The 27,688-nt window shown below is 39.2% G+C and overlaps 1 protein-coding gene across 1 annotated transcript; it reads left to right on the plus strand.

Annotated features, from left to right (window-relative positions):
* Positions 1–323: 323 nt before the first annotated feature.
* On the plus strand, positions 324–27,688 carry pip4p1a (phosphatidylinositol-4,5-bisphosphate 4-phosphatase 1a). The gene is made up of 7 exons (XM_006792381.2): positions 324–560; positions 1,464–1,657; positions 10,256–10,362; positions 12,752–12,857; positions 19,196–19,248; positions 21,192–21,282; positions 24,916–27,688. The coding sequence occupies exons 1-7, from the start codon at positions 443–445 to the stop codon at positions 25,057–25,059; spliced, it is 813 nt and encodes a 270-aa protein (XP_006792444.1). The 5' UTR covers positions 324–442; the 3' UTR covers positions 25,060–27,688.

The following is a 27,688-nucleotide window of genomic DNA, read 5'->3' on the forward strand; positions in this document are numbered from 1 at the left end:
CACACAGACAGTTTTCATCATGCAGGCTTAAACTTAAACTATTAATTGTTCATTCATTCTCCTCATTTCAAGTCAAGTGTCTGAAGGACTCTGTTAAATTTTTACCATGTTCAAAGAAAAGTATCTAAGTAGAGCATTTTAGTAATTTTCCATTGATGACTGGAGAAAAAAACTAGCTACCTGCGTTTGTTATAGTGGTGCATCGAATACTGGGGGTAAATAATTCACAAATAATTCCAATGTAACTTTCCTACATTAGCAACTCGTAGCACCCCCCGGTGAGCAGTGCCACACCCCCGGGCATCGTTACCGCAGCAGCGGTCGTAGTGGTGGTGGTGTGATCATGTGACGCCTGCATTTCCGACACAACAATACAACACCGTATCGGTCTGCAATCTCTCTCCGCTTTCTCCCCCCCTAATCCCCACGCCTCGCTCTCGGTATGGCGGACGGCGAGAGGTCCCCGTTATTATCAGATCTGGGCGATGGTGCTCTCGGCAGCGGTAACGGCGGGTTGTCCCCCGGTGCGGGACCGTACGGTGTGCCCAACAAACCACCGAGTGAGTATCCATGGTGCTCTCTCCTCCACCCTCAGTTAGCTTAGCTTTTATTAGCCTCTTCTTCTAGCTCAGCCATCACAACAAGAAGGGGTCACCCTAGTGTGATTGTGTTTGGTCAGTATGTGGTGTAAAGCTACAAAGCATTTACTGTTTGAATAAAACCGATAGTTTTAAAATAATGGAAGAAAGCACAGGAGGGAATCAACGCTGTGCTCACTGGCTAACCTAGCTTGACAGCTAGCGCTGCTTAGCACCGGCAAACCATCCGCAAAGCCTCAGTCATGCAGCTCGGTAACGTTATTATAAAATTATATTTCATTTACGGGTTTAACACAAATTAGTGCATATAATTTGGCTATTTAAGAGAGCCCATTTTCTTCACAAGCTAGATAACTGTTTCTCTGAGCTAGCTAGCATACGAGAAACACCTGATTTGATTGGCATGTGAGAAAGCCATTATGGAGGCTGCCGAGGGATCCTGCAAAGGAGAGCGACGACCAATGGTCGTTCACCTCGAAAGGGACAAATGTGCCTGAATACATCAACTGAGAAACATGGGCTGCTTGCAGTAAAAGTAAAGCTGCATGTTGCATATGACTTCTAGATGGAACTGAGCCATTTACTCACACACTGTGAGTAAATGGCTTTCACAAATACCTTTCACAAATGTCTTTCACAAATACCCAGCCTCATTTGTTAAAACTCAGCCCGCTCAGCATTCCAGGAGTGTTTTTCTTCTAAAGCTCCTTTCTGCTGAACTCCAGACCAAATCTTATTATCTTGTTTATCATAACAGGGTATTTGTCATGGGAATTGAGGCTTTTTCCAGCTCACTGCACAACTCTTATGACTGTGTCCCTTCACTAGTCCTTACTACTGTTGTATCTTTCCCCTTGCCTTCAGGTTTCCCTCCATTCCCCAGCCCCACGCAGCCATCAGTGCTCCTAGGGGAGGACCCGCCGCCCTATTCCCCTCTCACCTCACCAGAGAGTGGCAGTGCCCCTGTTATCAGCTGCAGGGTGTGTCAGAGCCTCATCTCTGTGGAGGGCAAGATTCACCAGCACGTGGTGAAGTGTGGGGTTTGCAATGAAGCTACGGTAGGTTGTTTTCCAGAGGAATCTAGACCCAGGTGTAAAGCCCGTTGGCTGCTTCAGGTTATATTATGTCAGCTCAAAGGAATAGAAGATACAATTTGTTGATCTGAATGATGGCTGCAGAAACTAAGATATTTGTTTTACATTTTGCGACCATAGACCTTTGTCCAGATGGAAGAAGGTGAACCCTAGTATGAAGCAAACACTTTCAACATGAATTAAGTTGGCTTTTTCCCCCATTTTTGGTTCTGAAAATGAGGGATTGTATTTTGTTTTGTTTGTTTTATGTTTTTTGTTTGTTTTTTGTTTGTTTTTTTAGCACAAATTACAACTGTTGCTGTACTAGCCCAGCATCTAGCTGTTTGTAATTGAATTGTTACTATAAACTGTTTTAACACATATAAAAAAGATTTAGGACAACAGAAGAACGCGTGTTATTTAGTATAACGTGAGGTTCATTTTGTAAAATTAGATAAACTTTTTGAGTATTATGAGTAGGGCGTAAATACCTTGTGACTTACAAGGAGCTACTGTGTGTGCAGTATTTTTAGGTACTGAGCACCTTCACACCAGAGCCTCCAGTATGTTAATGCGCAAACCAATGTGTGATGTAGGGAAGGTATGACCAAAATTTTTGTTTTGTGGTATTTTTAAGATTATAGTGGTTCAACAGTACATCTCAGTATTATTAGAAGTTGTAGTTGTAGTATTATTAATATATTGGTGTAACCGAGCCTTTATAGGCTTACAGTGGCCCATTCTCCTCCAGGAGTATATAAAGTATAAAACACTTAAAAAGAAAGAAAACATAATTAAAATAAAACCACACGACCAAAACGGTAAATAATCCGCTCTTAAGCCCTGTTAACAAACGTTAAATGTACAACACAGGGATATAATGCCAGTCTTCAGCAGGGTGTCTGTTCTGCTTTTCAGTTCATTTGTTATGACACAGTTGTGACAGTTCCGACCTTCACTAGTCAAACATTCCTATATCCATATCTTGTGAGATGTAAACAGTTAGCATTTAAGCCCACGCGACACCCAAAAGACTCATGCACCACTACTGCAAGGCCAAAGAGAGTTTCAGAGTTTTCAGAGGGGCATGAGAGCAGTAACCCCGCTTTATTTTTTCAGCTGTTTCAAAACAAAATCAGCACATGGGTCTTTAGCATTAATGTTTCTACAGAAGAGCTGTGAAGGAACCTCCATTTAGAGTTATTATTTATGTCTCCAGGGATAACCCCTGCTAGTCTTTAGTAACATGATATCCTAGAATCATATGACTATAGATATGTCTGGAGGCTGTTTGAGCCGTACCCTGAGTGAAAATCCAGCACAGAAACAATCAGGTTCAGAAATCAAGGCAAAACTTTTAACTTTTTAAACTGAAATACTGTAAACACAGTCCTTCATCCTCCATCAGTCTTGAATATATTAACAGAGCTCCTCCCAGCTGTTAGACTGTTATGCTACCTGGCTGGCTAACATTACCCAGAATGCTGTTCAGCCGTATAAGTTTGTAAACTGTTAGTGTTATAAATAGTTTATGTTTCTGTCAGAAGTATGTTTATATACATTTAATATAGGTAACCTTTCAATATGTTCCATGCATTTAATGTACAGACTAACACACACACATATGTATGTGTATGTATATAGCACAGACAAAATGTAAATAATGTTGCGGTCTTTAAAATAAAGCGATATACTGGCCAGCTACAATTACAAAACATGTCTTGTGACCACATTGCCAAATTTGGTGTTGTCACCCTTTATGTTAATATAAGGTGGATGTAATCTTCCCCTTTTTTCTCAGAGCCATCCAAAAAATTTAAAAGCATTTTTTTTTCCAGAATCAACATCCTCATTACTCTGGATAATCCCCAGAGTTTGCCGTGAGGTCACTAATGGTTCCTATAATCCTTGTGAAAATACTGTAATGAAACACTTTTCAGCCTACTGTGCATAGCAATCACACACCATTAAACATTTATAAATTACATCATACTTTTTTTTTTTTTTAATTTGTTTCCCAATCGCCACGAGTCAAGTTAGATTTGCAGGAAATCAGCTGAGTAGTCTCAGGGTTTGAAAACACAGTTGCTTTTCCAGGGCTCATCTGGTGCAAACTAGTTTGTCCTAAACTTAATTTGATTGTTTTGGGCAGGAGAGCGCAATCTCATTTGAACTCATTTCTCTCCTCGCTTCCTCTCTTCAAGTGTTAGGGCCCCATTATACCTGCTGTCCGGTGTCTGGCGAACGGCAACATATGACATTGCCGTCAGATTCACAAAAAAACAAAACAAACAAACACTGGAATTTCTGCTCTTATACCAGCACTGATGTGGAGGTGTTGTCTGAGTGGCAACACCTGTTGTTCAGGTGAATAATGCAACAGGTACCTGTACTATAATGATGAGCATAAATGGATGTGACTGTTATTAAGCCACTGGTGGCATGTAAAGCGACCAATGTAGTGGGTATAGTGGTTCCTTTGGTCCCTCTCAGAGAAAGATGTCTGATATGAGGAGGGGAGGAAGGGGCAAGTCAGACAAAAAGCATTTAAACAACCTGTGACATCCTCACTTTCAAAATGTTATTTTAGAGGGAATTCAGCTAAGTATCACATAACTCAGCTGAAATCCGCTATGCATATTTTTATGTTTTTTGTTTCAAATGTGTCATCTCAGCTGTCAAATAAGTCATTGCACCATGACAAGAATGTAAATGTTTCACTTACCTTTGTTTTATTTTTCACATACAACATTGGTGAATAACAGAAATACCAGAAAGTAACCCCTGCTATTCAAGTTGTGTGTCACAGCTGTTTAATATATTGCAAGTTAAATATACTTTGGCATGCGATATAGCTCTACATCTTCAGTTATAGCTGCCTATATCAAGCCTCCTCTTCTTTCTTCTATGTCCTGCAGTTGCATGTTAGGAATTGAGTCATCCGGGATGACACAGTGAGATTGATTTCCAGGTCAAAGGCTAAATGACTGTGGAGATGAAGGGGCAAAAATAAAAGAAATAAGAAAAATCAAATCATGATGAGACTTACTTGCAGATTTGTACAGTTTCACATTAGCAGTGTTTATAGGATATATGTCTCCAATACTCATAAATTTAGCAAATTATTAGAAATAATTTATTGATTAGCACTTAGTTCCAGTAGAGCAGGGCCGCATCAATTTAAAAAAAAAAAATAAAAATAAAATTGACATTGAATTGAATTCCACTTATTCATGTGGCCCTCCACAGCAGGCCCAGTGTCTCATAGAGCCCATTGGGATAATAATTGCCTAGACGGCCTGATCAGTCTATTGCTATCGGTGTATATGTTATCCTGTATGACAAACTTTTAAACTGAATGTAAGGGGGGAAAAAGAGGTTTGGAGTTGATCATAAGTGGTTTCATTACAGTTTGTTTAGCCGAGCGTATTTCAACACCACTGTTTATAATACATATTACCAATACTGTTGCTAAAAATAAAAACGGACAGTTTTATATTATGATAAATAAAACGTTCACAGCTCTCTCTCTAGTTATGTACAATAACTTTTAAAAGTTTTAACTGTTATTTCAGCTGCTGTTCCCTCTGCTAATCATAACTGAACTTCAGTAGGACTGCATATCATTTTTTTAAACCACAATGTTTTTGTAATGTAGAGGCAGAAACGTAGGAAAAGCTTTTTACTAGTTTCATCCTCTTCAAGTAATTTTTCCACTCGTTACTTTTGCATTTCCCTTTATTTGTGGTCCATTGCATCATATTGTCTTGACATAAAAATGTTCCCTGTTGAGCATAGCATAAGTAACAAAAGCTGCCCTTGACCCATGAGGACCGCTTTGGATGAAAGGCAGGCTTTAGAGTAAGTGTCTGCTCTTCATTGTTGACTTTAGTAAATAAGAAAAACTCAAAAATGTTGGACGTAGTCCCAGTATATGGAATGGTGGGACAACAATTAAAAATGCTGTGGATCTTACATTAAGGAAGACACCCAGTCACCTTTTTTTGCATCATAGCAGATTTTAGTGGTGTCTTAATGACAAGTTGGAAACTGGCCTGGGAATTGCATTGCTGGAGTGTTGATTAACAGCAACCTCATCAATTAACCTTCTCCATGTGTATGCATGTGTATTATGGAGATGCACAACTAGTCGTTTAACAGTTGCTGCCCTAGCTAGTCATCAGCAGAAATTTAGCTAGTTAAAATAATTATTCTTATTTTAATCGTGCACAATAGCAGTTACCTGTTGGTTTTAAAATCGTATGATACCCTCCCCCACAAGCCCACGCAGATTACCTTTTCACTCTCTTATTTAATACATGCATGTGGCGCCTTTAATATTAACCAAACTCTGCTAACTAATCTGATATTGTGTGTTTGTGTGCTGTTATATAGCCATACCTGTCAATTAAACAGCATGATTATTGAACAATCTGACTACAAATGGCTCTTAAATACACACACTTGGCTGTAAGATTCTAGTTCAGGGGTGGGCAATCTCAGTCCACGAGGGCCGGTGTCCCTGCAGGTTTTAGATCTCAAAACACCTGAATCACATGATTAGTTCGTTACCAGGCCTCTGGAGAACTTCAGGACATGTTGAGGAGCTAATTTAGCCATTTAAATCAGCTGTGTTGGTTCGAGGACACATCTAAAACCTGCAGGGACACCAGCCCTCGTGGACTAAGATTTCCCACCCCTGTTCTAGTTGATTACTTTTTACAAAAATAAACAATTAGTAAATTAGTTGCCGGTAACGTCTCTAAAATGTATAAACACGAAGAGTATGGCTGATGAATCTCAATGATTTTTACTTCCAGCAATCATCAGAGGCCTCAAATGACGCATAATAGTTGAACTCTAGTTTCCAGCCTTGTTTGGAGTGAATGCTGATGGGAAAATAGAGGTGAGGTACACAATCAAACATTGTGAAAGGCTCAGCAAACAATACTAATAGCTCTAAACGAAGCTTGACATTGTTTAGAAGCCGGTCTAATTATTCTAATGTTGTAATTAAACAGGTCTCGCAAATAATTTGGCAATAATATAGTGAAGTTCTTCATTTGCTACCACTAGCTAAAGATTGGTCAGGTGTGCAGTAAACAGACGCTCAGCTGCAACTTTAATTACCAAGTTTAACTGGCGGGTTTGACCGTGGAAGAAGATCCCAATGATTGGGTCAGTTTGACAGTCGTGCTGATGGTAACACGGTGTGTAATTTGTACAGTTATCGCTGCCAGATTCACAGGTTGATGGGGCTCCACAAGTGTGCTTCACTAGCCATGCAAATCTGTGTGCGTGTGGAAGAAGAAATATGAAGTGTGTCCAGATGTACCAATGGGCATAATGAGGAATTTACAGATGGAGGCAACATATGCAGATATGCAGAAATATGTCAGAGGTGTGAGGATATCCTGTTTTCCACCACCTCATGAAACATGCAAAACATTTACACTGATGTCGATATGAGAGTGCAAACGTGCTTTATTACATACATCAGAGGTTTGCTCAAATCCAAAAGATATGCAGAGGATGATGTCAGACAGCGGTTATTTGTTTTAAGTAAATATGTGTAATTTGCGGGCTGTTTATTATCCTTAATTAGACTCATGAATTAGTAAGATTTTGATGTGCAATTTTGTTCATTCCTGTTTTAATTTGACAGCAGGCGTGGGATGGCAATCAGGAACAGTAATTGCAAGTAAGCAGTATTAATTGTTATTTTACAGCCTCAGATTTGCATTTAAAAAATGTTTATTATCGCAGTTAATGGTTTTAATCATTATGCAGTCTCTTGGGAGCAGCGATATAGCTCATAGAACGGAAGAAATTATTATATATGGAGTTGTCACATGTAGCGTTGGATGAGTTGTTGTCCCACCGAAGACAATATTTAGACTGTGGTCAAGGTTAGTTTCCTGTAACTGCTCATTATTTTGCTTAACTGATAGATTATCTTGTAAAATGGGCTGAATGATAGAAACCTCTGCGACTGTAATATTACACAGTTAAACTGGAACACGAACTTCACCCTTTTTTAATCGGATCATTGTAACAGTGAGAATTTAATTACGTTTTTTTTTTGTAGGAAATAAACATTAAGACTGAAATATCCTTTTACCACGGCAACTTTAAAATTGTACAAAATTGGCTAATCCACTGTGTAATGATCGCTCCTAATATTAGTTTTCACTTGAGTGGAGAAAAGAACTTCATTCCTCCGGGCATTGTAAGCGGAATTGATAATGGATCTGGAAACGAATGAGACACAATCTGATCTGGTTAGCCGGGGTTTAATGACGCTGTGGTGAGAACGCAGCACGATGGACACGCGGGATGTTATTTCATTCTGGGTGATGGTGTGTAATATTGTGGTGTTTCCAACATCACTTGGGCAGGTTGCCTATGCATATTAATCGCTGAATAAATATATTTGGCAACTCATTTTAGAATTTTTCTGCTTTTATTTGTTTATTTATTTTTTTTATTCCTCCCAAGTGACGAGTTGACAGCCCCCTTGCTCTTATTGTGAAACTTACCATCTTGGGCTTCAGTACTAGGAGGCCGAGCAGGCTGCTGCCCATCTGTTAAGCAGTGACCCTGTTTTACTTTTATTTTTTCCAAGTGTGTGCTATGAAATTGATGAAACACTCCTGTTTGAGCAGACATGAAGGCCACTGTAAGAGAACCATGGCAGACCCGACGATGACATTTCCACAAACATGCTTTTCAGGATCTTTATTCACACTTATCACTCCGTTGCTGTTACAACACAACTGCAGCTTTATAACAACGACACTGGACCTAGCACACTTTTAATCTGGCAGATGCCCTGCAGGTGCGTTCACCTCCCCTGCAGCGGCACCGCCGACCACACCCCGCCACAGCCACCAAAAATAATTTCACGCATTCTGTTTTATTTTTATTTTTTGATTTGCTGTGTACGCAGCAGCACATGGGGTCATGGTGTGCTGCGCTCCGATATTTGACGACTTCAAAAAATAATCGGTCCCTAATCTCACTGCGCCACATGCGCTTTATTATTATTAGCAGCTTTTCCTCACAGCTTTGGCTTACGGGGTAGAGTTGGTCATCTACCAACTGAAACAGGTCGATCGATCTGTGAGTCCTCCACTCTGCATGTTAAAGTGTCCTTTGGCATGCTGAACTTGGAATGATCCCTAGTACAGCCATTGGAGTGTGTTTGGGTATGTTTGTGTGTGAGATTGATAGAAAGCATTCTATAAATGTGTGTGTGTGTGTGTGTGTGATTGGGTGGCTTGTTAGCTTTAAGTGCTAAATGGAGTAGAAAGCCATTATATCAATTCATTTTTGTTCTTCTAGGTACTTTAGCACCACCATCTGGCAATAGAAGTGCATTACATCATACCATTGGGCTGGTAAAAACAAACAAAAAAAATTAGTTGCAATAATAACTTGACTGGAAAAGCTGTTGATTTTGCTTTTGTTATTATCAGAATATCCATAGACTGTTTAAAGTATGGAAATGATGTGGCGTCTAGGAACATGAAGTGAATGTAAATGGGAAATATGTTAAGCCTGCCTTCTTTTAGCAGACCACCAGGGGGCAACTCTTCAGGTTGCTAAAAGAAGTTGTGATTTGGCGCGATATTAATAAAACGGAATCGAAATTGAGTAATATCGTTTATATATAGCTTGTGCTTTTGGCCTGACACAACAAATAAACACTGCCCACTTTCATTGTTGGCCATGTTGGCCAGTGGTTCTCATCCAAGCTCGAAGCCTAATGATGCTAATGGTCAGCCAATATATGAGTGCATCCTTAACACTGTTAACTGATTTCAGCACGGACTTCAGCACTTCTTGATTCATTGAGAAATATTATATAGGTTGTACAAACAAGACTGTAGAGATGGATGAACAACAACAACTCCCAAAAAAGATTGTGGTTATTTGACACGATTACATGCTTGGGGGGTAAAAATATTGACTTTTTAAACCTTAAACAATAAAAGAACCTTTTTTTTTTTTTTTACTGAATGGCTTTAAATAAATAAATGAGCGTAACTAGACCTGCCACAGTCTGGCAGAGAGTGAATTTAAACATATATGGAGAGGCACAAGCAAAAGCAAACTCCATTATTGCAAAACTTTATCTTGTTTTAGTTGTCAGCAGAAGCTGAAATTGTAATTGAAATTAAAATGTGATTATTGTATAGTGGTTTTACTATGACAGTCACCACCATCTATGTCCACTTACAACCAGGTACAAAGCGATGGACCCTGAATTGTTTTTATATGTGGACAAGGCTTTAAACATCAGTCCAAAATCTCCCATAGGTGTTCATTTGGTTAGTTGTCTGTTGACTGCACTCTTTAATAGTCTTTTAAACAGTTTCCCATAATAAATCACAACTATCTTCCTTAACCTGCAGCTTCTGTACACTCACCGCCAATATCTCCTGGCATACTCCTCTCCCTCGTGTAGTATTGGTTAATTCTCGTCCATCATGAATAATTGGCTTGTTATCTATTCCTATTCGAATGTGTTGTTCTGCGGTCTTATCTCTCCCTCCTGTGTGTTTCTGTCTCCCTCTGCAGCCCATTAAGAATGCCCCAGCAGGAAAGAAGTACGTGCGATGCCCCTGCAACTGTCTGCTCATCTGCAAAGTCACTTCCCAGAGGATTGCCTGTCCCCGACCATATTGGTGAGAAGTTATTTGTGTATGTCTGTGAATGTGTGTGCGTGCGCACGCCACTGTGAGACTGCAATAACACTGTATCTCTCTGCGAGAGAGAAGTGAAGCAGAGGAAACAAGGTGCAATGGGAGCAGCAGTCCCTCAATTAAGGCTATGCTCCCAGCACAGTTTACATGCAGTGCTCAGCCAGCCGGATGAGGAAATAACGGCCTAATTAGAACAACTGCATCGTGAGTTTCACTTCTGCATGTCATTAGTATTATGAGAGGTGTGTCTGCGTGGATAATACAGTGGATGCATTATGTGTATTTTTTTTTTCTTAAATGTGTATTTGGAGATGTGGGGGTTATGTTGAGATTTAATTGTTATTCTGAACCTCGCAGCAAAGGAAAAAAAATCACAATATTCATTCAGCATCTATCTGCTTTTAATTATGCACCGAATTCCTGCGGAGCAGCTACCAACCAAATGAACACTTAGCAAATTCCTTCATATTATAATCTCAGAGGGCATAATGAGCACAGCAGCCTCTTCAGAACAAAGAAGGGCAAAGTTAACTGGAAAAGTTAGTTTTATGAAATGTAACTTTTGGGATATGTCTTTTATATTTTTTTCTGTTTTAAAGGTTGCTGAAAGTTCAGATCCAGTTGGTTGTCTCTTGACAGGAAATTACCTAAACACATAAAGAGGGGACTCATAGTATGGGACTGTTATAGTAAGAAGCAGATGGCTGATGTCAGTCACTGGAGATGCACAGCTTTGGCATGTCGTCTCAACATTATGCTGCAGCTGCCATGTGTAATTTGTAACAGAAAAGATTTTTGCCCTAGGCATAAAATGTGCAAGAGCAACATTTTTAGATGTTTTTTTTTTTTTTTTTAATTTTTAGATTTATGCTGCTATGTAAACAAGCATCAACTAACTGTTACAAAATGTGTTGTCATAAAGATGTGAAGCTCAGAGTTAATGTGTCATTGTAAATGCAGATCATGAAGTGAGGCTCAGGGATAAAAGGGCTTGCATTATCTGCCGTGTGAATGCAGCTGAAGACAAATATTTTTGACATCAGTAATTCTATAGCCATTAATTTCATTTGACATTGTTGTATACGTTTTAAACAACGAGTAAATATCCTACCTGACCTCATCAGAATGAGAATATGTTGCATATTTAACAATGGCATACAAAATGTAAATGTACTGGCAGGAGAAACAACACAATTTGACGTTAATATTTTGCGATTGTTATTTCCACCATATTCTGTTTGGCTCCCTGTTAAATTCAGAATCTAAAATTCTTCTCCTCACATACACAATCTTAAATATTCAGTCCCCATCTTATCCTAAAGACCTCATTGTTGCATATTATCCTAATGGAGCACTTCGCTCTCAGACTGCAGGCTTACTTGTGGCTCTTATAGTTTTCAAAAGTAGAATGTGAGGCAGAGCCTTCGGTTATCATTCCCCTCTACTATGGAAACAACTCCCAGTTTTCTGTTTGGGAGACAGACTTTCTCTACTATTAAGATTAGGCTTAAAACTTTCATTTTTGATAAAGCTTATAGTTAGGGCTGGACCCTGAATCCTCCCTTTGTTAGGCTGCTGGGGGTCTTCCTATGATAGATTGAGCGGATCTTCTTCATTCATCTCTTTTCACAGTAGTGTGTTTATACCACTGCTATATGTAATCATGAACAATTATTAAACTCTGGCCCTCTCTGCTGTAGTTTGCCATTTGTCCTGCCTTTCTTGGCACTTTTTCTCTCACTACCCAACTGGATGCAGTGGATTGCTGCCCCTCCTTGAGCCTTGGAAGTTTCATCCTGTTAAAAGGGAGTTTTTCCTTTCCGCTATTGCCAAGTGCTCCCTTGTAGGGAGTTGTCCGATTGTTGGAGTTTCTAATATTATATTATTAAGGTTGTGAATAATAAATAAACAAAACTGAATTGTACTGAATGAACTGTTCATATGTCATAGTTTATTGTATTATAGTTTAGCAAAAGACATCCATTAACCTCAAGTAGTAATAAAATATGTTGTGTATGCACATTCCTCTTTGGCCACTTTTCCTGCAGTAAATTACTTTTAAGAGTTTACCTCCAGTATTACTATTTGCATTCAAACCAGACATGCTGACTAAACCAGACACATCTCAGCCCCGCGGCCTGATCAGTGATTCTGAGCTACTGTAGCCATGTGAGAAAGCTGATTGTAGGAAAGCAGTGTGTGTAGTAATGAGAGGAGTGAATGCTGATGAATTTCATGAGGCTGCAGTCAGCCCTTGAGACGACTGCTCCCAGCATCAGCTTGCATTATTAGCTAGCACTTGCACTGAATAATATCTCGAGTCGCTTCTGGTGCGAATGCTGACGTTGTGTGTCTGTCTGTCTCCTTCCAGTAAGAGGATAATAAATCTGGGCCCGGTTCACCCTGGTCCAGCCAGTCCTGATCCCCAGCCAGCTGGAGCCCGCGTCTCCTGTGGACACTGCAGCAACACCTTCCTGGTACCAGCTCTTTGCTTTTTTAAAAAACATCTATTTAATTAGAATAAATGAGAAGCTTTAGGGGAAATAACCACAGGATTTCGAATCATAAAAAGCTCTGCCTTCAAGGTTTTGGGGAATTTGCTCTTTTAGATTAAAGCAGTGGTTCTCAAACTGTGAGGGAAGTAAAGCAGAATCGAGTTAATATATGGGTAGGGTTTAAAAGTCAACTTGAATAATTTTTCATTTTGTTGATTTAAAAATCTCTGGGATGTGGGAATGAACTTCCTTAAATGGTGTATGCCAGAAAATGTTTGAGAATTACTGATTTAAATGATGGTGGGTTCAAACGTGTCTGTCAAGTATAACGCCGAATCAGCTGTGGATTAGGCTTATTTAAGTTGGTTAAATCTCCCAGTATCTTCAAGACCTTTTCAAGACCTGAATTAAGCTTAGACCTTTATTTTAATTCAATGGAGAGCTTGACTAAATAGACAAGGTTAATCTATGTTTGGGAAAATCTCTACTGCACTGTAAGTCACAGGTCCAACCTTAGAAGAGGTTTAACCACCTGTAAAACCACAGTGCGCCTTCATACATAGATGTATATGAAAGCACATCTATGTATGAAGGCACACTTGTATTAGAAACATTAAAGGAACACAGCCTTCTTTTACTGGCGCCTAAGCTCAGTAGAGGTTCACCTTCAGCGGTGCAGTGTTAGAGTTCTGTAGTTACAGGTTTTTATTTAGGTTTTCTATATGAATGATGACATGAATTATCCTGAATTTTGTTCAAGTCTCTAGTAGACGTGCCAGAGAAAGATGTATTGGCACTCTGTAGTGTCCAGTAAGATGTCCAGTAATATGTAGTTGTATTACCACAAAATAACAGCCTGAAGTTGGTGCCAAGATGACTCCTATTTGAGAAGGACTTGATCTTTTCTTCTTTAACTAAACCTCACTAATTTCTTAAAATGTTATACTACTGTTTCAATAAGTAGTTTGGATTAGGATTGAAAGGGAAATCTAATCCTTTGTGCAAAGAAATATTAAACCAGTACATGCGAGATCAGTCTGAGCTCAGCTGTGAGAATTATAGAGTCAGTGAATCGAACTGGCCATGCTCTCCAAGGTGTCCTCGCGTGACACACTTAAGCAGGATTTATGGTCTGTCTGAACTCTGTGTCACTTGGTCAGATACTGTCATACCCCCACCACACACATGCTTTCCTCTTATCTCTAAACAGCAGTGTATTCCTCTTTCTACTTTTCCTTTTTTCATTATTTTTATTTGTAGCACATTTAATACGTACAATTCAATACAGCCCTGTCAGTGTCTCCCTGAAGCTGACACCCTTATCACTGTTTTTAAAAAGATATCATGCCTTTCCCTTCGCTGTGATGGCCAGCTTTTGACTTCATCTTCCTGTGTAGCCATTTGGAACAACAATACACGAAGCAGTTCAGAGAGACCATAACCTGGCAGTTTGGTGAGGTAATGGCTCAAGTTCCAAAAACTGATCAATAGATTTTTGTTAGGTTTTCTGTTCATTTGCTCTGTGCATACAGTGCTGTGGGCTTTAAGATGTGTAATTCCTAAAATCTAATTATTAGGGTGTCATTAATATTTGCTATAGTTAAAAGAAACATGTTTTGCTTTTCTTAAATCCAGGTTTATATCACAGTGATGGCTGATCATAGTTTTAAATAATGACGTCAGGGTTTGTACAAGTCAACAGATCAGTCTTCAGACTCCTCTGAATATTCAGTGTCAGACCTTTTTTTTCTCCTCTTGGCTCTGCAGGATGTCAATGAGGACGGTATCTATAATATGGTTATCCTGAGCTCTTCGCTCCACCTTCAGCCTTCTGTTTGCAAGGAAAAGGGAGAGGAACAGCTTGTTTCAGACAAACAAAAGATTATTTTGTACTATTAGTCATGCATATTTAATCTGGAGAGTCCACTAATATATAACTATGGAACTAGAAATAAGCACACCAGATCCCCTTTAAAAATATATCTATTGATTATAAATATTAACCTCTGAAGCAGCGTGTAGTAGTTGAAACATCAGTACAATTTGTGTGGTTAATATTCCATAATAAATCAGCTGAATCTTAAAAAAAGTTTCTCCTCAGATTCAGCTGTTTGAGTTTGTTTTGTTTTTTTTGTACAATAACTTTAGCATATCTAACAAAATCATGCAAAATTTTACCTAATACTGGGAGTATTTTTACAGTTACAGGAGCTCAAGGTTCTGAGGGGAGTGCTGAAATTTAAATTTAAGGCTGAAAAATATATTTAATCTCTACTAAAAACTGCAATCAAATCAATTTTACTCCCACTCCAAGTCTGACAAAAAGATAATTTTTTTCATTACCAACTCTGAGCATCAATATTATGCGATACGCATTTTAGTTGGTAGAGTAAATTGGGCCTGTCACTCAGAATATTCATTCATTCATTGTATCAATGTAATATTGCTGCATGGTGTTATTAACTGTGCTAAAGTCATAACCTCTATTTACTGTATTTTTCTTAAAAATACTGTAGATGACCAATGAAAGTCCTGTCACTAAGGAAGGTCCAGAGCCACTAAAACACATTTTTGCAGAAGGGATGTGTTACTTTGCAGAACAGCTGAATAAAACAGTCTTTCGGGTGACGCTTTTATCGTCTGCAGCCAAAGCTACAAACCTGTAACAGTTTGAGTAGCCCTCCAAGGTTTTTGTTGTGAAATGTACTGTAGTGAGTGAATTATTGAACATCCCAAAAGCACTACACCAAGTATATGTTGAATTATTGGTACAGATCAATAACCCTATCAGCTCTCTGCTGATATATTATGGTCATTTTCTGCTAAAGGGAGGAAGGGAAATTCTTCTTGCTGCTCTTTTAACAATCAGTGGGACAGGTAAGGATGGTTTAGATATATGGTGGATGAGAGGAGGTGGGTATACTGGGAGAAGGAGAAGAATAGAATACACCGCCGTTCTTGATTTCTCTGACTATACCCACCTCCGAGGTGAGATGGATGGTGCTGGGTGTTTAGCATTCAGCTGGACCTTTCCTACACGCTTACTGACAGGACGGCTGAACAAAAAGTTCAGATCTGTGCCCTGGGTGGCGTTCCAGTTAATCTTTTGTTGCAGATCCTGGTGATAATGTTCTCAGTGTTTCTTTCAAGACAAGAATAATGTACAGCATGCACACAGTGAATTCTGCCCTGCAGGGTTTACAAATGTATCACGGCCCAACGTTGGGAAGAAAGTAACTGTCTGTGTCGTGAGAGAGAACAATTTTTCTTGTTTTGCTTTTGTGTAGCAAGCAGCACCTGCTGCCAAGAATTTGGATATTTGGATTGAATATCAGTAGGTGTATTTAGAAAAAAGGGGAAAAAAAGGCCTTCAAGACTAGTTTATAACTTGTACCTGACATAAAAAGCAAAATATTACCTTATATCAAAATCATCTATTGCACACATGGGCAACAAAGGGCTCAATAGCCACATTTAGCCTGTGAACCATATGAGTCTGGCCCTAGACATTAAAGGGAAACTACCCTCCAGGGTCTCGCCTGGGAAAAAACATTAACAGGAAGTATTTGGTTAATGGGTGTTGAAGTGAATTACTTGGGAGCAAACAAATTTCACATGAATCCATGTTCTATTCACAATAGAACATGTTTAAACTGAGGAAATGTACCATTTCAAGAACATAATAAGGTTATTTTGAATTTGATGACAGCAACACGTGTCAAACTGTTGTGACAGGTCCATCCACATTTTCTGCTGAGTAGGATTCCCTCGTCTTCTAACGCCTGTACATACATATACATGTCTTTCCAGATGTGTAAGAACTGATGCATCCCTATGTCATCAGAAATGCTGGCTTTAGGAAACAGTGCTGATAAAAAGCCACATGGTTCCTCTGCTCTTTAGTCCAGGATCTCACATCCATGTTTTTCATAAACAATCAAAAACTTTGATTTGTGTGACCACACAACAGTTTTCCACTTTGCCTCAGTTCATTTTAAATGAGCTGTGGTCCAGAGAAGCTGGTGGTGTTTCTGGATCATGTTCTCATACAGCTTCTTTGCATGATGGAGCCTGCATTAGCGGATGGCACAGTGAACTGTCTTCACAGACGATGATTCCTTGAGATGTTCCCGAGCCCATGCAGGAATTTTCGTCACAGAATCATGCCCGAGGGCCAGAAGATCATAGACGTTCAATATTGATTTTCAGCCTTGTCTCTTGCACACAGAGATTTCTGATGAAACTCTGATGGCTTTATGCACTTCAGGTGATGAGATACTAAAAGTCTTCACAATTTGACATTGAAGATTATTATTCTGAAATTTTCCCACAAGTTTTAGAGGTATTTTTTCCCATAGATTACTGAACCTCTAACCACCTTGGCTTTTGAGTAACTTCCCCTCTAATGCTCCTTTTATACCTAATCATGTTACTGACTTGTTGCCATTTAACCTGATTAGTAACAAAATGTTTCTCCAGCTGTTTCCTTGTAGTACCACTTACTTTTCCAGGCTTTTGTTGCCCCAACCCAACTTTTCTGAGACAAGTTGCTACCATTGAGTTTAGAAAGAGCAAAAACTTTTGTGAAATAATATAATTTCTCAGCTTAAGCATTAAATATGTTCTGTAGAATATTGGGATTGTGCAGTATCTTAAGTGGCAGATCATACGCTAGGGGGAGCAGCCTAAAGGAGGAGATGATGTTTCATGTCTTTGTAATAGGAAATTCTTGGTTTTAGAAAAAAGGGCCTTTTTTTCTGTTTACCAAAATTCATCAAGTTTAACATAAATAGTGGTCCTTCTCGCACTTTATCATTGTACCTCCCTGTGGGGGATTTATGAACCAAGCCTAATTTTTATGTTCTCATTTATTACTTTATGTGACGGAAAGTTACATATTTTTCTGCAAGAAGGAAATTGCATGACTTTAAAGACAATTAATCTGCATGTAGAGGAGCACGATTGTAGCAAAAATTATAATCCTGATTATTTTTTCATTATTTAACATGTTAACTTTCCTTTTGAAACATCACACGTTTGTTGAATTCAAGTGTCTAAATCCCACATTACATTGTCAGGTAAAGCTCATTTTTACTTTAATCGAGCTGGGTGCACTGTTACATCAGGAGCATTTTGTTTTGTCCAAGCACTATTGATAAATGAACATGACATTACATTAACATATATCTGAGCTCTTCATACCCCAGCAGAGCCTTATGTGGCGTTTATGATTGATGTGACTTGAAGAGAGACGAGGAGTTCTTTGCTCCTTGCAGCTGATATCCATATGACTGAGAGACGTTAATGACAAATGTTCCTGCCAGAAGAAAGAAAGTCCTCTTCATTTGCATTACATTTGCATGTTTTTTATGCTTTGTATAAAAACTTTTTTTTTTTTTTTTTGTAGAAGGAGGGTTTCATTACTCAAGCTTAATTTTGGTAAAATTTCAAATGGTCAGACCTCTGTAAAGTCAATTAAAACTGACTTTGACTCGCCTGTGTGTGCCAAAAGCCAATTTTGAGCCAGGAAAACTCAACATTTATTTAAAGAACAAAAAAAAGAAAGTTACCCTGGGGCTGCTCAATTATAGCAGCGATCCTAATCAGGTTTATTTTGCTCAGTATTGAGGTCCTGATAAAACACAATGCCTTCTTTTAACTTTAAAGAAAAATTTATTTCTGATTTTAATCAAAGTCGTTCTTCCTGTCATCCTGGATAAACTCACCTCAGACTGTGAGTTTGGAGAGACGCGCTAAAGAAAAGACAAAAATGTCGGCCACAAAAAGAATGCAGAAACATCGTGTTTTCATCTGGATAATTTATGCTGATAGTTATTGGAAGACATCATTGTATTTGAATTTTGATTATTTGGAGGAGTGTTATTTTACTGCAGTGTTTCAGTTGCAGGCCCTTTACACTTTCTCACTCCCTTCAGTATCCAGTCCTGATGATAAAAATCTTCTGACCAGCCCAAATGGATGGGGGGGGGGGAAAAAAAAATCTATCTGCTGTTAGCACTTTATAAACAAACTGTGAAGGACTTCTCTCCAACACCTGCTCACATTTGCTTATCAATCTGCTGCACAGCTATACTTATTTAATTTTTACCTGGTGCTACGTTTATTTTTATTTTTTTGAGCGAAGTCAAAGTTTTGTGCCCGTTTCATTATAAACCAAACAGAAGCAGAATCACTAGTTTGTCTGTTAGAGGTCAAAAAGAGAATTAAAGTGAGTGTAAGTGTGTCGCCACCATAACTGCTAAGTTGGCAAACGTTTTTAGCTGAAGCCGAAGCTCACGTCTTTCTCTTTGTAATTTCAGTGGACAGAGTTCACAGATCGGACGCTGGCCAGGTGCCCACACTGCAGGAAAGTGTAAGTAGCTATAAGCAAATCATCCATTACACCACTCTCCTCTCACTGTGCGCAACTTTTGCTTTTATATCGTTTGGCATTAAGCTGTAAGGTTTTACTCAGACACAGTAACAAAAAGGTAATAAGCAGTGACTTCAGGGCCACTTTAATTAAATCTCTTACTTCCCGTTTCCTCACAGACCTCAATTAGTGTTAAATGTCATGAGGCTTCTGATCTGTCACATTGTTGTCCATATATGTTTAGTACCTCAGGTTACAGATTACTGTATCACTGTCTCCATGAGCTTCTTAACGTGGTGAGAAATGGATGCAGGATGCTAGTATCTATTGCAATTGCATGATAAATCTGAAATAATATAGGATGCGGTTATATACATGTTATTGATTATACGTTTTTAAAAAAAAGATAAACTGAATAATCAGAACGGATATACAAAGCAAATAGCTGCCTTTTGTTCTGGTACTGAAGAGACGTGCCAGTATGTCAGCTGTCTTACTGCAGTGCACAGGTGTGCAGGTGCAGTTTTTGTGAACAGATTTAGTCACAAGACTGTAGTTTGTCAACACAAAAGCATCTACAGAACCTGCATTCAGTCTGGACAGTTACGTTTCTGCAGGTGTACCACCATCATCCATGTTTTATTTCAGCTTTGCACTTGCAGTTAAAAATGAGAATGTAGAAATGCAAACTAAAATTAAGCTACCAAAAGTAGTTATTGTAATCGTTTTTATAATGTATGTGTTAACATGACACAAAAGGAAATATTCTGGTGGAAAAAAACAAACCCAAAAAACCAACACACACAGTTAATGTTGGCTGAATTATATATAGCTGCTCCAGTTTCGGGGTGATATTTTTCACGCTGCTTGCTGTCACGCTGTTGAACCTGACTGGAAAACCTGAATGTGACAAAGGTAGCAGCGTTGTCTCAAACCAAACATGGCAAATGATTCAAGGTTGTTGCTCTAGCAGCCACATTTTGCATGCAATTCATAACTTGTTGAGGCACTGTCCACACGCCCAATACTAAATCCTTTGATACTGAGGAAAATTTTAAAAGCAGCAAGCACATGTAATTTTAATGCCAACCTACTGGCTGAAAATTATTCAGTGGCCCCTCCCCGTCTGCCGCTTGGGCACGATGGCAGCCATGGAGGGTGACAAGTGTTCTACATTTTGCATAATCTGGGTACTTGTAGTGTACTGCATGCAGTCTATTTGTGAGGGTGAACACACTAGTTGTACAAACCTGCCAACATTAGGTTTGAACATCTGCACGTTTTCGCAAAAGTGCATTTTCTTAAGTAAATAAAATCAAAGGGAGGTCAGTGATGTGTGAGTTAAGTAATATTGAATATTACTGTAGTATCTCTGCACACTGGTCACGCAGCCAGCTGCACAGACAGCCTGGTGTTATTTGGTTATTAATTTCACTGCCCTACCTCCTAATTCAATATGGCAGGAAAGAGGCGTTGTTTGTGTTTCTAACATTTTGATTATAGAAAGCTGGAATCGGCGAATATCTTTGTTACTTCATCAAGGTCTGAAACTCCCTGTTTCATGTGGCACATGTGGCTCTAACTACCATTTATTTGGTGTGTTTTAAAAGTCTTTTTTCCCCCCTGTTCCTTCACAGAGTTTTACTGAGAGGCTGGACATTGTGGCAACTTGGGTAGTTTTAGATAAACACAAAACGGTACTGATGCAGATATTATTCCTAATAAATTTAAGGGTCATGCAAATTACTGGAGTTCCTTGGGAAAAACTGGAGATATTAAAATAAAGAGGACAGCAGTTATGAGTAAGGAAAAGACAGGAAGCACTTGATATAGTTAATGGCTGAACTTCTCACACTATGAGTCTGAACAGAAAAATACATAAACCTGCAGGGTTTTTTGCTGCATTTAAATAAGCAATATTAATTTCTATCTCTCCTCTACAGGTCTTCAATTGGTCAGAGGTATCCACGGAGGCGGAGCTTGTGGTGTTTTCTACTCTGCTTGCTATTCAGCATTTCAACCGCCGGATTGATGGTGAGCACACGTCGCCCAACGCCAGTCTGACACCCACATGAGTCAAGGAGCTGTTGTTCAGTATTAAAAAAGAGATTATGAATAGCTGTCTGCCGGGCATTTATCTTTTTTGAAAATGGTTCTCATGTCCTTCCTGTTTTGTTTTATGAAGCGAAAAGTCCACAATTACAGATAAAACAAAGGTAGCAGGGAGAAGCAACATGATTGCTATCTTTTCTTTTGTCGTCGCTTGTTTAACATGGAAGGTTGGCGCCTCGCGGCTGCTCTGCAGACACGGTGTGACAGGCCTCTATTTGTCATTGAGAAAAAGCACAAACACAACCTGCTTTAACTGTAAGCTGTGTCAGGCTGCGACGCTGCCTTCAACACCCACAGAATAACAAAACAGAACATTTGTGCTGAGTTCTGATCTCCTGCTTTGCCTCGTTGCCTCTTGTTCTCTCAGTTTGACGTGTGCAAAAATCCATCAGAGCTCACGGTGCTTTTTAGAATTTCTGTTGTTGCCTGCATTTAAGGGATGGTAAATAGATGCTGCAGTGGAATATTATCAGAATAATAAAGAAGATAACAGCTGTTTTAGAGAGTCTAGAGTAAATGAGGGGAGTAAAAGTCTAATAGTGATGCACAGAAGGGCTAAATGGTCAGGACATTCTGCTTTCTGAACAGCAGAGGGCGCAAGATGAGCATCAAAAGAGGCTGAGCATAAGAGGGTTGCATGCCTGGCAGCTTTAAGAACTGTAATCCAAACATTAAATGTGCTGCATTGAAAGCATTGCGTAATGCTGGTGTTGTTGCAATAAATGTCACGATGTGGAATGAGGTTGTGTTTTATGAAAAGGTGTTTTTAATTATATGAGTGGTGCATGAGCAGCAAGTTTTGACAGTTTAATCTTTAGGGGTGTTTTGCGTCAATAACCTTTTAACAGCAAGAACCAGAGACAAGTAACCGATCAAGCTGACTTTCCAGGCTGAATTTTAATTATGAGTTTTAAACAGAATAGTTAAAGGGAAGAAAAGAAGTTAAGATTCAACTCTGTGACGGCTTTGACATCCTGGATTTTGTCTTGAGAGTTGCCTGTTAAACTGTAAAACCCCCTTGAGAACGACATGAATGATTAAACGTTCACACATCGTTTATAGAAGAAGAAAGATGAAGCTTGAAAGCATATTGATGTCTTTTGGCCTGCTTGAACTGTTAAGATTACCTCATGATTTCTATTTTTATCGAGCTTTTTTGGATTTCTGCTTCTGGCCCTGAACATTTGGAAGCATAATGGTGTATTATAGATGGTAATATTAAGTTTAGATATTCTTGACAACAGAAACGCCTCTAAATCCTTTTTCTTTTCCTGCTTCTTTTAATACCCATGTGAATATTGCTTGAGTGTTTTGACTTTGAAAAGGGAATTTATATTTCCGTACTCCCAGAAAATCCCTGTGGGTTTTCTCAAAGTCACTTTTGCCATCTTCATTAAATAATTTTCTTCTGAGCAGCTGCACACTTAATACTTGATGGCAAAGCTGTTTTCTCTCTTATCTCTCAGTCACTCCTATGTATTGAATATTAGCTTCTGCTTGAAAAATTGTGGGGAAAAAACCTGTCACTGCATTAGTGTGGTGCTGGTGAATTAATCACTAAGTGTGGATATGGGGCTAAATGTTAACTGGTCTTTGTTTTTCTGTCCTTGAGAGGAGAAATTGTGTTGCTGCCAAGTCAGTTTGAAAGCTGAAAATCTGATCGTTTTAGTTTGGGCTGGCCTTGAAATTTCATTTAAATGTTTGATATTTTTCTTATTTTATAAATCCAGCGCAGTTCTTTTCTTTACACATCTGTAAAGTCACGCTCTTCTCTGCATCTTTCCATGTTGAATGGCAGTTGCCCTTGCAAGACAGACTACACAGTCTAACCTAATCTAGAGCCCAGTCTATACTACTTTGCTGAGTACTCGCTGTAGTGGGCGACCTGCTTGTTTACATTTGTCCTTGTCCACTGGTGTGTCTGCATCACTCTGCCATCACGAGTAAAACTAAAGCTGTCTATCTTGGTCTTACAGACAGTAAATCTTGAGCAGCTGCTTTTATGGAAACTTGAGAACAGACTGTAGTGTATGCACACATTTTCAGAGCTATGGAAACAAGAAAAGTGGCACATGTCTACACTGACAGACTACTATCTATTCCATTATCATAATTATCAGTTACAGGCCCATTATATTTTATTTGAAAGCAGCATCCTTGTGCTAATGAATATAGTATGAAAAAGACCTGTTACACCGGACTGTGATGCAGTTTAATACAGTATCATAATTCAGGCACAACTCAAGAAACTTTTAAAACGTAGGTATTTTTGTTTGATTTATACTCGGAGTTCCAGAAAATCCACTTTTAAAGACATTTCTTAAGGTTAAGTAAATGTTATTGATTTAAAGGAGTACTCTTGTAAAGTCTCAGTAATCCAGTCCAATTTATTGCATTTCGGTGTAGTTTCGTTTTTATACCATCGATTCAAAATAACTGTCCTACCAAAGTGCTTTATATTGGAAGCTAAAAATACTACAATATTAGTAAGTAAAAAAACAACAACCCAAGAGTCAATAATAATAATAATTGCTGATGATTAAACACAGTGGTGTATAAACACAGAGCAGTTTCCAGGTAAGGAAATCTCATGAAGGCGATTGTGTTCATGTAGATCAGGGGTGTCGAACTCCAGGCCTCGAGGGCCGGTGTCCTGCAAGTTTTAGATATCACCCTGGGTCAACACACCTGAATCAAATGATTAGTTCATTACCAGGCCCCTGGAGAACTTCAAGAAATGTTGAGGAGGTAATTTGGCCATTTGAATCACCTGGGATGGATCAAGAATCCATCTAAAATCTTCAGGACACCGGCCCTCGAGGCCTGGAGTTCGACACCTGTGATGTAGATGGAGCATTTTCTGTGAAACATTGCATCGCTCATCCAAGTGCCTTCTTCAGTATGACTTGCTTTTGAGTGATTTGTTTTTTGTTGCTGTTGTTTTTCATCAACCTATTGGCAGATTTATGTAAGGATTATTTGACATGATAATCTCTGCAAAGTCGTGGCGGAGATTACTTCATACTTGTGCAGATTACAGCAACAAAACTGATCTGAGGATAAATGCGGGAAACATATTCAAACGTACCTGCAGCCTAGGCTCCTTCGTTCCCTTACATTGAGGTTGATCGGCGTTTTCTGGCCATCCAAAATTCCATCTGGGTCGCACGTAATCACAGAACTGGAGTTACAGTCAGTAACTTCAGTTTTTTTTCGCAGGACTTCTTTGTTGTGGAGCCACACTTGTTCCCACATGGACACATTTTAACAGTGCATTATAAATATCTTTTGTGTTTAATCACCAATAATAATAGGAGTGACTGTTCCACATGTTTTTGTTTTTATTTTAGGATTTATATAAAATTGGCTTCTTCTCATCCTTTTGTTCTTCGTCATACCTGCATTTTCCACCTAAAAAACTAAATAAATAAACAAGCTTCTCCAGCCTTATAAAAAATGCCTGGCTCTGCCACTGCTTACATGTGCCTCTTGAAAGGGCTTTGTGGGGAGCAGATGGATGCCTGAATGCTCCCTCTGCTTGTTGTTTCTCTGCAGGCTGGAACGTGGGTGAAGGCTCAGACCTACAAGGGAATCTACGCCTCGTGGGCCGTGCTGCTGCTCCTGGTTCTCGTCACCCTTGCTCGGGCCTTCTACTGGGCCTGCATGAGGGTCAGCCAGCCCCTGCAGAACTTCACATAAAGCCCCACCAACACCTCTCCATCATCTGCCGTATCTCTCTTTCCAAACCGCCTGGCTGGAGGAAAGTTGGCTTTAATGAAGAAAAACAAAACAAAACACGATATTTATTTAAATCCCTACTACAGAAAGAAACAGTTCTCCTCCTCCTGTCCCTTTCCCTTTTAGTCCAACGTGTTTCCAAAACTGGATGGTGGCGGCTGCGACTGCTATATATATCTATCGGTAATTATGATGACGCGTATAGCCTAATGTACTGTTTATCTGTTCTAATCTCGTGGCCAGTGTGGGGCTCATTTTAACATTTTCTTTTTTTAACACAGTTTTTTTCCTCTTTACCCCTGCGCTGTTTTTCGTCTGCGGCGCATCTGCTGCACTTGCAACTTCTAAGACGAGGGCTTAAAGTTAAGTCTTAGATGTGATTATCAGGCCGCCTTTACTTTTTTGGGTGGCGGGGGGTACTTGCCCTTTCTAATCCTAATTTGTCATTAGGTTGAGTATTTCAGCATTTAACATTTCCTTTTAAACTGAAAAACAAAAGTCAGATGAAGCTAACAAATTGATGCCAGTAAGAAGATAGGCGGCTGGAGGGACATCAGCCTCCTTTTGTGAATCTAAAAGATCAAGTAGGTGTTGAAAAGTGTCTGAAAAATTGAATTCAGCAGCGTGTGAAGGTAGGCTATGATGTTTCTGAACTCTGTGTTTATGCTGAATTATCCCCTGGGACTGACTTTGATCCAAAGCAGCTTGAAAGCCTTAAAAGGAGGTGTGATAGAAGGATTCAACACTCGCACGTACGCACGCACACACACAAACATTCATACACAGCCACATTAATGCATACCATCACACAACAAAAGCAGGATGCTCTTTTAGAGTTGCACCAGCTCAGAAAGCAGTTTGTCAAAGGCAAACCAGCCTCCGTCTTCAAAGCCAGACCTGGAGACAGATTTCCTCCACACCGCGGTTTGTTTTTTTTCAGCCGGGAAAGAAGTAACACGCGTGAAAGTTGTGGTCCGACAAGAATGTAACCGCATTTGAAAGCTTCTTTTTCTTGGAGCCAAAATGCAGCCAACAGGTTTGCACCAACTTCTCTGCAGTCAAAATAACATTAACAGCAGAGCTCGACAGAATCCTTCCTCCCCACTTATTCCCACTTCCAAAAGATACGTGCATGCGGTTTGCTCATGGTGCATTTTGTACAGCGTGGCTCTCTGAAGTACAGAATACCAAATAATAAACCACAAATGGGCACTGACTTTTAGAATACTGATATCTGCCTTGTTGCATCTGCAAAACCCTCAGAGTATATGTGGAGTTTCTTTTAGACGTGTGTTTAGTTGTTGAACCACAGGAACAGGATGTTTTTTTTAAAGTGCTGAAATCTGGGCTTATTCTGCAAAAATACAGGACATGAGAGTTTCACAGCTGAGGGTGGAAACCCTTACCACTTCAAGATCTGTGTCCGAATGCATCAAGTTTCACATAAGTTACCTTATTTCGACATTTAAAAAAAACACGCCGCTTTGCTCTTTTTGTGTTTTGGGACAGTTCAGGATCACTTAACAGTACACACGTCGCTTTTTTGGTCACTGAAGACGGAGGCTGCTACTGGTGAAGTTTTCACATTAAGGCCAGCGGGAGATGTTACGTGGAAAGGTCAGAATAGGTCAGTAACACAAACACACACTATGAATACATTCTCACACAGTGCTAGTCCGTAACTCGTCTGTGGTCCTGAATCTGAATGTGGTAATAATTCTTTAACGATTTATGTTTTGTTTTTTGATTGTAAATATATTTGTTGTATGATGGAAGTGATTAAACGGATTCTGTTGCACTCTGAGCTTAACACTACTGCTGTAATCGCTGCTCAACTTTTAATTGTTCTGTTTGAGAGGGTTATTTTTGCAGCTCCTTCAATTGTTACATATTTAATGATTTTTACTTTTTTTTTTGTGATCAACTACTAACCTAATGAGCCTCTGGACACACGTTCGTGTTCAAAACATAACTATTAACATACCAACAAAACAACACTGAATCACATTCCTGAGCGATGGCATTTCTCTCTCTCTTACACACACACACACACACACTCTCAGCACCTTAGCCGGAAGTAAGAAACACTGCATACAGCAAGAATGAAGAGATAAAGTTACCCTGCTAGACTGAACTGAAGTCAATATGGATGCGTCATGTTATTTATTATACGCACTGCAAACTAGGATCAACTAAACAATTCAGCTTTTTACAGTTTTACAGTCTTATTTATTGTGAACGACGTGGGGTGTGGAGGAAGGTGATTTCATTTTCTTGCTCCGAGGGCATTTGTTGTTGTTTTTGTTTTATTTCTGTTTGTGTTTTTTTCTTTCTTTTAAAGAACGATCTGCCGGTTTAAAGTTATGGTCGGTGCATTAATTTTTAAGACTGTTGGAAACAAAAAGAAATGAGATAATCGAACACGGTGCAAGATGACTTGTTTAAAGGACCCTTTTTTGCAGTGGAGTGACTGTGTTTTACCCACGACTGCAAAACAAATTAATCATGTTAACGCCAATAATCAAGAACCTGGCTGATGCTCTTTTCGGAGTTTGTTTACACTCGAATAAAGACATGATGATGTACAAAA

This window comes from Neolamprologus brichardi, chromosome 18 (genome assembly GCF_056152115.1).
Source record: "Neolamprologus brichardi isolate AB-2024 chromosome 18, ASM5615211v1, whole genome shotgun sequence".
In the NCBI taxonomy this organism is placed as follows: domain Eukaryota; kingdom Metazoa; phylum Chordata; class Actinopteri; order Cichliformes; family Cichlidae; genus Neolamprologus; species Neolamprologus brichardi.